This window comes from Anas platyrhynchos, chromosome 1 (assembly GCF_047663525.1).
Source record: "Anas platyrhynchos isolate ZD024472 breed Pekin duck chromosome 1, IASCAAS_PekinDuck_T2T, whole genome shotgun sequence".
Lineage (NCBI taxonomy): Eukaryota > Metazoa > Chordata > Aves > Anseriformes > Anatidae > Anas > Anas platyrhynchos.
In genome coordinates, this window is record NC_092587.1 from 172,728,119 (window position 1) to 172,740,741 (window position 12,623).

At 34.5% G+C, this 12,623-nt stretch overlaps 1 protein-coding gene across 4 annotated transcripts in view; it reads right to left on the reverse strand.

Annotated features, from left to right (window-relative positions):
* The window catches only part of PCDH17 (protocadherin 17), a 93,115-nt gene that overhangs the window by 12,642 nt on the left and 67,850 nt on the right, over positions 1–12,623 (reverse strand). For 2 of the 4 annotated variants that reach the window (XM_038172255.2, XM_038172217.2), the window contains exon 5: positions 1,131–1,205. The exons of 1 other annotated variant lie outside the window; for it this stretch is intronic. In XM_038172255.2, coding sequence (XP_038028183.1) covers positions 1,131–1,205 — 75 coding nt within the window. Of the gene's footprint in view, positions 1–1,130; positions 1,223–12,623 lie in introns of all 4 variants that reach the window. One more of the 4 variants, XM_038172330.2, reaches the window with a different exon arrangement.

Below are 12,623 nucleotides of genomic sequence, written 5' to 3' on the forward strand. Positions count from 1 at the left end.
GAATTCAATCAATAATGAACCAAGGTATAAAATTATCTGTAGTGCATATTCCTCTGGTCTGATGACAGGCATACTATGGGTGTGCATTGTGGAGGGGCTGGAGGCAGGGTTTGGGGGAGGGGTAGTATATGCTTTAGACTAATAAAGTACAATTTATATATTTTAATACCATGAAATAGATATGGAAGGTCTGTATTTTCTGTAAACATGTGTAAACAAATGGACAATAAATTATATCTGACATCCAAAGGAGAATATAAATAACTCTGATCTCATAATTTCAGTAATACCTGTAATATACCTGAAAATCTTCTTTTGATTTCAGACAGACAATTGCCTTTACTAAAGTGAAAGGACTGTAAGTAGGTATTTATTACAGGATGGAAATAAATGGGCTTCTTTGACATGGCCTAAAGACTAGGGGTATATGACACTTCTGATGAGAACAACCAGCTAAAGTACTACTTCTGTGGTTAGATTCCTGCTTAATTACAATTGATTTTGACATAAACGAGCAGAGGTAAACAAATACTTCCATACACATGCTTACTGTTATTAAGCAGAACTGTCTCCAATCTGAGTATTTTTATTGGCTGGTCTGTTTAAAGGCTCCTTTCAGTTAGGCAAAGCAATTATGTAGCTCAGATTAGCAAAATGACTGGCAGTAAAATAAGAACGGGTTGCCACTTTGTAAACCTCTTGGATCGTGCAGTCTTTTCCTGATATTATAACTAAAGCATTTATGCCCATAATCCTTATAATTTTCCTCTGTTTTTTTGTTGTTGTTGTTTGTGTTGTCATTGTGTTTTGTTTTGTTTTGTTTTGTTTTGTTTTGTTTTGTTTGCTTGCTTGCTTGTTTTTTGAACAGAGGATAAATATATTTCTAATATTGGCATAACATAAAACACTTTAAAAACAATAAAAAACAGGTGGGTGTATGGCTTTAATTCTAGCTCACAGTTGTCCCAGACTATAAATATTAGAGAAATATTGCAGGATTACAATAAGCACTATAGAATATTTAACATTTTATTTTATGGAAATGTGCCTTAAATTCATATTTACAATTTAATGACAATCATATATTTTTACTTAAAGACAGCATAACAGCAAGAAAATATTTCTGTTACCTGAAAATTTTCCATCCTCACAGCGGGCTGGTCCACAGATCCCAACAATGGGTCTTTGGCCTCTGCCTTGCTGTTCTGGAGGCAAATCAAACCTGTGAGTCACAGACAGGGATAGGCTCTGCTTCCAAAATTCCCAATAATGTCAAAACTTCCAAAGCAGAAAAACAGCTTTCATCTGTGTTTTGGACATAGCTCATGGTCCTTGACACTTCTTGCTATCGTTCTCAAAAGTGACTGTACAAACACGGTCATTTATAGTTGATAGTGAAGTGAAAGTGTATTCCAGCCCCATGCACTGAGACGGCAAATGCAAGGGACACTTCTCCCCAACAAACCCCAACAGACCTAATGGGAGAGGAGCTACCTTAGAAACTAACATTTATTTTCTATTGCACCTTGACAAAAGCACATAGAAGAAAGGTGAGGGGGTGCTTCATTATCTGCTTTCCTATCAGTCTGGGGCAGCAGAGAAAAAACAGTGCCTATCTGAATAATAATTTCTTCCCACTAGAGGAGAAATCTTCGGAAACCCAGCTTTGTTTTCCAAAGTTTGCCTGCAAGTCAGACTGGCACCTATTCTAATTTGCAGTAAAATTACGATATGACAGCCATGAAAAAATATTTTGGCCTCTTCCCCATCCCACCATAAAAAACTCTTCCTAGCCCAGTACTGTAGGCAGGAATGTACAAAGGCTAGCTATGCCAGCTCTGCACTTAGTAGAGAAGCTACAAGGAGACTTTAGTGACCTGACAAATTCACAGTTTTAAACAGTAAATCTTTGTTGTAGAGCCCAAAAGCTGTTTCCTGGAAAAGAAGAGAAACAAAACTGCAGTGATTAACAGAAGAGAATAGGTTTGAGGATCTGGTAGAAAGAATATTTTTAGTATAACACATTTTCTTATTCTTGATCAAGACAGTTCCACAGATTTGATATTGGGATTTTTTCAGTGCTGACACATAAACTGGAATAACTCATAACTGAAACCTAGCTGAATTTGTGCAATCCTTAGCAGAATTTGCATGATATTAAAATAAATAAATAAATAAATAAATTGCTAACTTTATTGTGAGCTAGTCATATTGTAATATCTATAATTTCCATATCTAATTTGTAATACTTAGTAAATGTTAAACACTGTATATTGTACTGCAGCAATGTTTAGGAATCCAATCATTAAGCAGCCCCATTATGCTGTGTCCTATACAAATAATAATAGACTGTACAGTTAGAGACAAGTGATTATGACAAACAAAAGCAATGAATGGGAAGGAAAGACAACATTAATGAAAAAATAATCATGCTGTTGACATTTCCTGAAAATACCAATATAAAAACTCCATAATTTAAAGAAGCTATCCCCATCTGTCACAGCATCAAGCCATCAATGATTAGCTATATATTATACTACTGAACCTTCTTCATCAGTTGCCAATTATCTCAGTATACAGATCTTTAATTAGAAGGAACTAATCTTTTTGCTTTGTAAGCTTGTCTCAAATTTGGATATGACAACTTGTTTACAGACGTTGACTGATGAGGGTGCCACTGTGTAGAGAAACAGGTTTCTGAAGAAATCTATTTCTACATCTTCTGATAGCTCTATTTACATCCTGACTATAGGTAGGTTCTCTTGAATGGAAGTGTATCATTCTGTGTAGGAGGAGGATTTTGTTCAATACAGAATCAACACATTAAAGCTTTTCAGATACTATCTGTTTTCCTTTGCAAAATTTCACACACAAACAACAACAACAAAAATTAGCAACACCACAGATGTTGAACCATTCAAAAATCTGGCTACTTTGGTGAAAAAGAATACAGCTTTCCCCACATTCCTGCCAGCATGTCTGGATTTACATTTAAAATCTCCTTTACGAGACATAATAAGACCATGTCTGCTTTATACTGATAGATAGAAAAACCCACTGGGTATCATTCTCTGCTTCAAAAGGTTGATATTGTATAAGGGTCATACACTTGGGCTTCATGGGAGGTGAAATGCATCTGACAGAATAGGAAGAAGAACACTTTCCTTGATGTTTCTCCTTAAGGAAATCTCATTTGGACATACAGACACAGAAATGTCTTGCTAGGAAAAAAGAAATGATTTACCGGTTTCATATGGAGTCTCCGTTATGGCATGATAAGTAGCATATTCATTATTGTTTGATTAGATGGTGCCCTAGACTATTTTTCAGCAGATTGCTGGTGTTGTGTTTTATTACCACCTTCAAAAGAGGTCTCCAGAATGGGGTTAACCTTATGCCAATTTATGAAACACCCTCACTCTTTTACGAATTTGAGTTTCATAATGCTATCTTACTTAGGTTTCTGCCTGAATGATGCTCTAATTACATCAATCAGAAAGAATAATGAATGATGCGTTTTCAAAATCTGACTCTCTAAAAATAACTAGTTTGGCAAAGAGGATTGTACATGTAAACAGATTAAATATCGTATTTCCAGGTTCTTCATGGACTGTAAATGAATCTCTGAAAGACACTCAAGATGATTTCAGAGTATTCGTGTCTTCATTTCCACAGATCCTTCATCAAAAACCCTAATCTATATCACTTTCTTCTCTTTCCAGGATCAAGACTATATATATAAACAACAAGAATACAGAAAATCTCTCTTGCAAGTTACTTTTATTTGCAGTAACTGAGCTGCTCAACAGAGTCACATTTTTCTTTGTCACCTTTTCATTTGTTATAGCTTAATCTGTAGTGCTGATGTCAGAGGACTCTGATGTGACCAAACATACCATTAAGAAAAAATTGATAATTTGGGGTCTATGTCCAAGGATGTTGTCATTATGTGTTCATTTTTTTTTTTCACTACTATGTTCACTTTTTTTAGCCTGTTAATTGTTAGAAGCTCTTTTTCTGGTCTCTAGAAATCCCTCATCTGAGTCATATTTCTACAAGAAATGTGTTTTAGTTCTAGAAATAGACTTAAAGGCCAGGTACAAAAAATGCCACCAAGAAAAATGCAATCAGGGTCTTAGCTTTGCCCTCAAATTATGTGTCTAAATATCCTTCAAAGAAAATTCAACAGTGAGGCATTATATGACTTAAATATTGTTCTGGCAAAACAAGTAAAAGTTGAAGCTGATACCTTTAAAACTGCTGAAGGGTTCAGAACATGTCAGTCAGTGTCTATCTGTAGACTTCCTTTAAAAAAGTCCTTACCCTGGAGAGATGATGAAGATGCTACACCCCTAGAAATGTGGTGGACGTGCTATAAAATGTTGCCAAACCCATTGTAGAGATGGAAACATGAGCAACATTTTATTTATTTTATTTTATTCTATTTATAGAAAACCCAGAGGCCGGTTTTGAAAAGCCTTACGGTAGATAAAAGGGTCCATTTATATCCTCCTTTCATTATCTGTGATACTAAGATTTCAGGCCAAAAGTATCTGTAGTAGTCTCTTGTCTTTTCTTTCCAAGACAACAAAAAGGCTAAGAGGTGGGGCACCCATTAAAGTAAAGTCATGGTGGAAAGCATGTATGAAACTGTAAATGAAGTAAATATTATAGTGATGGATTCCAGTAATTGTAAAGGTGTCTTTATAAAGACCTTGCACAAATTCTGCAAGTAGTTAAGGTATAAAAAAAATATCTTATGTGAAGAAAAAAATCAACCATTTTTTTTTCTTTTTCTTTAGTTAATGTTACATCATGCACATGGTGCATATCCTGCTGCTTAGGTATCTAAGAAGCAGTTTAGCAGAGCTCTAAACTTATTTGTAAGCTCTCAAGTGACTCTGCAGTTGTAGCTGAAGATGGATACAAGGCAGCTAATTTGCTACCACCAAGGGAAAATGTTATAACATAAAAACATTCCCTCCCTTAGCTTCAAAACTGTTGAGTGCCTAGGGAGCTCAACTGTTTGTAGAGTTGATACTATGCATATGCTTCCTCTGTAACTGTTACATGCATACATCTGGCATCTGTCTCTGTGTTAAACAGTCTTAATTGTCCCTAGTATTACTATGTAGAAAACCTCTAACCTAGATGATTAATGTGAAAGAAATGAAAAGAGATTTGTGTTTTGTAGAACTATTTTTGCATTATTGACAATATATGCAAAGAGCTCTGCACTATGGCTATCAAGAAAATAATTTAGCTCTTCTTTCTGAATATTTTAAACAGAAATTGTGCTCTTTTCTTAGAATGACATTTGACACTTTGTACAGCCTCTTAATCATATAGGGTTGTTTCCTCTATATATGTTTTAGCTGGTATTCCTTTTTCTATTTATTCTCTCTCTTTTTAAAAACTTTTTTGATTGTTGCTCTTCATTCTTTTATTCACACATCATATCTTCAAAGCACCCAGTTATAGCCAGATCAATGACCAATTCTGAAGATTTTTTTTTTTAGATGATATTAGGAGGACTCTAAATCCTAGTACATTATTCAGCTCACTGTTGCCAGCAAAGTCAAACTCAGGCAAAGCACTTGATTTCAGTTTTCAATATATTTTGAAGAGATCAAAGAGCATAGAAAATCCTATTCTTTGGTTAGGCAGACCATGCAGAACAGTACTAATCTAAAAGATGGAGGTAGCTGCACAGAATGAACACTAAACTGAAGACTTTTTGAAGTTATTTTAGCCTTTGTGTCAATATTCACCCCAAAACCCCACAGCAAAATGTTGGTTTTTTTTTGTTTGGTTGTTTTGTTTTGTTTTCCTTCTAATTGGGAAAACAGAAATTAATTCTTAAAAAAAAAAAAAAAAAAGTTTAAAAGAACTGGTAATTTGACATCTGACATATCACCCATGGTAACAAAATATCACAGAATCACAGAATTTCTAGGTTGAAAGAGACCTCAAGATCATCGAGTCCAACCTCTGACCTAACACTAACAGTCCTCCACTAAACCATATCCCTAAGCGTTTTTTAAAGACCTCCAGGAATGGTGACTCCACCACTTCCCTGGGCAGCCCGTTCCAATGTCTAACAACCCTTTCGGGAAAGAAGTTCTCCCTAACATCCAACCTAAAACTCCCCTGGTGCAACTTTAGCCCATTCCCCCTTGTCCTGTCACCAGGCATGTGGGAGACCAACCCCCACCTCGCTACTGCCTCCTTTAAGGCACCTCTAGAGAACAATAAGGTCACCCCCGAGCCTCCTTTTCTCCAGGCTGAACAAGCCCAGCTCCCTCAGCCGCTCCTCGTAGAAATATATTCAAGATAAGTCTTTTACTAGAATTTATTTGTGTTAAGTACAACTACTGAGCATGATCTTTCCTTTTACAAAGCTTTTTAACTAATATGCCAGTCTAAGTCTGTTTGGAATACAGGGAAAATATATGCATTCCTACAGCTGACATTTTGTGAAAGGTCTCATTTATTGGACACAATCAAACATTTTGAATGTGCCATTTTACATGGTGGTCACTTTAAATTTTTATTTTGAATAGCATTGTTCTGCAACTTTTACACACAAATTTACTCATAGAGTGGGAGAATTTAACTATGTATGTGCCAGAAGATTTGTCTGAGCCTGCAGCTCTTACCACATACATTAAATCCTAGTGAATGAGGCAAGACATGTTTTTTTCAGCCCTCCTCTTTAAGCTTTTACTAGACTGAAACAGGGAAGAAAACTAGATCTTACATCTAATTTACAAGATTTTAGGAGAGTTCCTGTCAATCAAAGGATTAGAGAAAAATATATATATATATATTAGTTTCATCAGATGCCTAACAGCAGCTAAGAGAAACAATAATCTCTTTCAAGAATCAGAGAAAACCACATAATCTAATTTCCTGCAATTAAAAGAACTAGAATTTTTATGTTGTCTTTAGAGACAATGGAGAAGGATGGATTCAGAGAGTCATTCAGTATTTGGTGATATACTCCAGATCTAAAATACTTCCAGACAGGCCTACCTATTTTCAATGAATGCACAGAGTTCATATCCTGAAGATACCTATTTCTGTATTAGAGTCATACACACTCATTGGTTTGGCTTTTCTAATTAGCTGGCTGAAGCTTTTCATCACTCAACAAACTGTTGAGAGTCTAATTGCCCTTAATTTAATGTAGGTGAGATGTAACTCAGCATTTTGAGTCCCCTTTTCCAAGAAGTGACACTGTTGGTAAGAAAAATGTTCCCTTGCAAAGTAATATCCTAGGGTTTACATGCATTTATAACTTCTGGGATTCCCACTGAATATTTCATTCACTATATAGTCAGACCAAAATTCCTGGTACTTTTCCACTGAGATATTTCCTTTCAAAAGTAAAACAGCTTACTTTCTCCTCTTAATACTGTGCTACCATGCTTATACCAAACTACAACTCCTTTTACACAAGTAAAATTTGCTTCAAAGTGTTCTATTTTGAATACCTGAAGGAACACACTGGGATTTGCTGCTCTTCTCTGAGGGAAATTGTGGATGATCCAGTCTGTCCTCGAGGTTGCAGCATTGGTTCCAACTTATCAAAGTCACAGCAGGGAGTGGTTTTGCTGATGTACAGGTGCTGCTAACTTTACACAAGCAAAATGTTTTACATGGTATGAAGAACCCTTTATTATTTTATTTTATTTTATTTTATTTTATTTTATTTTATTTTATTTTATTTTATTTTATTTTATTTTATTTTATTTTATTTTATTTTATTTTATTTATTTTATTATTTTTGTTTCCAGAAACTTAGCAAGAAAAATGCAGAGCAGCTGATCAGCTGTACTTTGTGAGCAGAGCAAGTTAACATAATAGCTATGTCCAGAACATCATATCTCCTGCCTGAATTAAGAGGCAGATGAGAGCCGAGCTCCACACTAATTCCTCTGAGCTGCCATACCTTGCTTTTGCTGCCCAGGCTCTGTTGGCTCCCAGATCTAACTGAATCTTAAACAGCAGAGTACTGGGTAATTTGCAAAAATGCTAAATTTCACGTTTTTTCTTCTAGCTATTAGTTCAAACCTACAAATCTTCTGCAATTACTACAAAAGCATACATTAAAATTTTACTTAACAAGGAAATTAACAGGATTTTCTTGTGAATCAGGCCATATTTTTGTGTCAGATTTTTTCATGCATTTCTGTCCATCCTGAGAATATAGAATTGCTATCCCTGGATCTTAGAACCAGATTTTGGGTTGTCTGAAAAGTAAAGAGTAAAGTAAATCACAGTGTGCCACTTCTCTCCTTTCCAAAGACAAAATATTATTGGTATAAATCAGCACATCTCAAATTCCCACCAACTGCTGATTCCATTCCTGAAAACAATTCTGAGCTCAAAATTCCTATTTTGAAGGTTCAGTAGGACTGAACTCTCCCATTCATTGAGTCCCTGTCTTTCAAATATCAGCCCAAATATTCTTTCCTTCTTTAAATAAATTCTCAGTTTAAATTTGGAATGTACTTTTTGATTTAATGATGGCATTTCTGAGAAAGTCAGGCTGGGATGATAAACAAGGATTTCCAAACTGTCAACAACTTTGTTCATAAAACATCAGTCACAGTCTTCTGAAAAGCTGACATGCTTATTTAGCAGTTTTGTTGTTGTTGTAGTATAAAGATGATGAAAACCAATGTTGGTAATCCTGTAGAGCACATCTGCATTATCAAATGCTCCTGTGTTATATGAACACAGATACTTTTAGCCACTATTTTACACTATTTTACTGTTTTTACATGATATTAAGATAAATTCAATTGCAGCTGGGTGTTACAAACTGCCTCCAATATTTTGCAGCCACAGTTCATTGCACCTGAATAACTGCAAGGAGTATTTTAAAGTCATATTGGATGGATTAGCTAGGCTGACATTTACAACATATCTTGGGATAGATATTGTAAGTTTTAGAGTGTTTTGTTTTGTTTTTTAAGTAGAAAAAAAGCTAGGGGAATATTAAGGAGAAAATAATAATTGCATGAAAATGCAAAGTATATGCAAATGAAAAGTATATAAAACCAGCACAGTCTATAATGAGTTAATTACTCAGCATAGAAAGAAAATATTTTTCAAGTCTCTGATTTTCAAGTAAAAATAAAATAAGACAAGAAATTATAAAGTAAATCTGAATGTTTATGTAAAATATCTAAGTTTCATACAATGTATTCATTAGAAAATAATTTGTTTTAATTCAAACTCTTTCTTTGAAACAAACATATCTAAAGTAACATTTTATTTTGCTTACTGTGAGAATCTGTTTTATAAAACAATCAGCAAAAGTTATCTTTTAATATAATTCCATATTTAATTTCAAAGAGGAAAATGTGGAATAAAAATATAGAATAAAGCATTTCACACATACAGAGAGGTTTATATTCCACATCCCTTTCTATTTTCTACCTTTGGATAGGAAAATTAAGCATTTTCTGTATAATTCCAGTGTCACAGTTAGCCTGCTCCAACTATGATGACAAAATGCATCTTTGATAATATGGATGAATACATCTAAAATTCAAGTCTTACTTCTAGCAAGATTGTAATCCTGTACAGAAGGTCAATGACAATCTGCTTATTAAGGCCAACTGGTTGCAAGTACTAAGCAGCATTTTCTTATTAGGACTTTTTTCTCTCTGCCTCGCTAGCTGATTTCTACAGGGACATACATCTATTTACTATACTAAATCCTGTTGTTCATCTAACACATACTCTTTGTTCATTTCCTAGAAGTAGACAAACAGAACTGGTATTATTGTTAGCATTCTCTGAAGACACAGTCAATGCAGATGTAGCTAATCCCCTCCTACTTGTTATTCAGCAATCAGTGTCTGCCAATAAGATTTGGGAATCCCAAAAGACAGTGTTTAAAGGGAAGGGTTAAAATCATCTTGTTTAATGACATTCTCTGTTTCTGAGAACATTCATCATATCCATGGAATCTGATCCATGGAGAGAGCTAAGGTTGTCAATTAAACTAAATTAAACTAGATGGACAGCCACCTGAGTGAATGAGATCACTGTCATGATCTGAAGTAAATTTATTAATAGCAAGAAGCTATGTTGGTACAGACAGTTCTTTTAATCTGTTCCTGAGGCCTACATATTCCTTGCAAAAGGCTCCATTTGGGAGGTATCACCTCTAGAGCTCAGCTCCCAGAGAAGCGGTCGTATTAAGAGAAACCTGCTGGGGTACTTGATTTAACATTAAAGTGAATTTATCAGCTACTCCCAACTTTTTGAGAGACTAATTGAATTATCAAAGGCTGCAATGGGGAATGTAAAGCCTTCTGAGAACAGATCTGTAATATAGATAAAATCCTTAACTCATGCCATGTGATTATCTCAAAATGTAGTAATAGGCCAGGGCTAAAACACACCTGAATTTAAGATTTCTTTTGCCTGTCTTAAAAGTCTCTCTACTCACCAACATTATGGGATGTCACATCAAGAGTTTTGAACAGGAAAAAGACAAAATTGTTTTAAAACATCTTATTTATTCTCTTTCCTCAAAATGTTCAGGTATGCTGTGTGCCCATTTGGGTAAGTTGTATCAGATTTGCTGTTCAACTCTACATTATGTACTTTCATCTTTCACTATTTATTGACATTCAGCAGGAATATACAAATTTCCTCATTTTCAGTGAGATGACACATAATTAAAATCAAACATGAACTCATCATCTTCCTGAATTAGTGCACATAATACTGATACTTGTTTACACAGAAAAACTGCTATTAGTGAAAACATAAAGTTCATCTGTGAAAATTCATCTTCACCCCAAATTTTAAAAGAGGTTTATCTAGTATTTTTATTATTATTGTTTCTTTCTGATGTGCATATAGTTTTGGACAGATCCTCGCAAAATAGACTGGTACAATGGGTCCATGTGAGTCTTGCAAAATTACAAATTTTATCTGTAATAAATACAATTTGTACAAAATTATTTTGTATCCCGCTGACTGTCAGAAGAATCATCTTCATATGCATAAATAAACATAGATGTTCACAATGCTATCTTTGAATATACATTACAGAAACAAAGCTGGCATTGTACACATATATGAAAAATACTTATGCTATTAATGTATAAAAATATTTTTTAAAAAGCCACATTAAGATTGAAAGTGTGAGAATAAAGCTCACAAGACTTGCATTGACAGAACAAAAGATACAAGGCTGGCTGTGACCCTGTAAGCCTCCTATGCTGTAATCAAGTGCAGTGACAACAATCTGGATGTGTTCACTGTGTGAAGAGGTGAAAAAAAAGGTGATTGTGAGAAGTGTGAAGACAATTCTATATCCATAATGTATTCATCCTACAAGGATGCATTTATCTCCAATGCACAAGGACACCTGTTAACATTCTTTCTCTTAACAAGCAGTTTTACAGATACTTCAGTAAAACAGGTAAAGGATCAAAAATAGAGGATAGATAATTCAACAAGATGCTTTAAAACATTAGAACGGACATACTGTAATCTTACTATATTGTAGAAATGTGTCCTGTCCCATGAACACCATAAGTTATAATTGTGAGTAGCTAATAGTTGTACCAAGAACCATCTGCTTATCTTTCATTCATAGAGCAAAATCTGTAGCATTCTCAAAACATACTGGTGGTGTTTGCATTTTTGCTTTCTTTTATGGAGAGTGGCATGCAAAATCAGGCTCAGTGAAGTACACCTGCAAGCAGATCAGGCGAAGCTAAGGAGCTACCAGTTTTCTCTAATTTATTCTTCTAAATACAAGTTGTCTGCTTAAAGAGGGTGAGAATGTAAAGAAAAAGACAAGTCCTCCCTGCGTTAAATGCATATATATTCAGTATTTTAATCAAATGTCTTGTCAGCCTTTCAAGAATCTCAGAAGTCAGTTGGTTTGTCCCTGAGTTTTAGAGAATCATTTCACTTACAGTTCCATCCTCTGACTTTCCATTTTCCATCAAAGGTAATTTAAGCTTCTGCAAAACTTTGAATAGCTTTGCTCATTCACTGGCCTTCTAGCGTGTTCCTTCTGCTGATATTCCTGGTCATAACAGTTTTGCCCTCCATGAGATTTTCCACAGTTTGTGAATCATTTAGATTGGAAAAGACCTTCAAGATCTTCAAGGTAACTGTTGACTTGACTTGTTGAGTATCATTGCTAAATCATGTCTCATAGTGCCATAAACTGGGGATTTTTCACATATTCAAAAAGATTGAGTATCTTGATGTGTTTTTAAGCAATATTTTTAAAGAAAAAAAAAATGTATTAAAGAAATTATATATTCAGGGGTGATTAAACTGTCTTCAATAAAATAAAATATGATGGTATTTTATAAAAGCCTAAATGTGAGATAAAAATAGATTTTTTTTTAATTTTTTTTTCTCTTAAGAACCAAGCTGTTCTCACTTTACAGTAAGGCAATTCTATTAAATTTCCAATGACACACAAATGCTAGATATTCACAGAATTTCACTTTACTATCTGAATGATAGCATGGTAACAAAAACACATAGTTCCGTGAGCAATAGAACTAATTAATACTTATTTTCTGCATTTATTATTTCACAGAATCACAGAATTTCTAGGTTGGAAG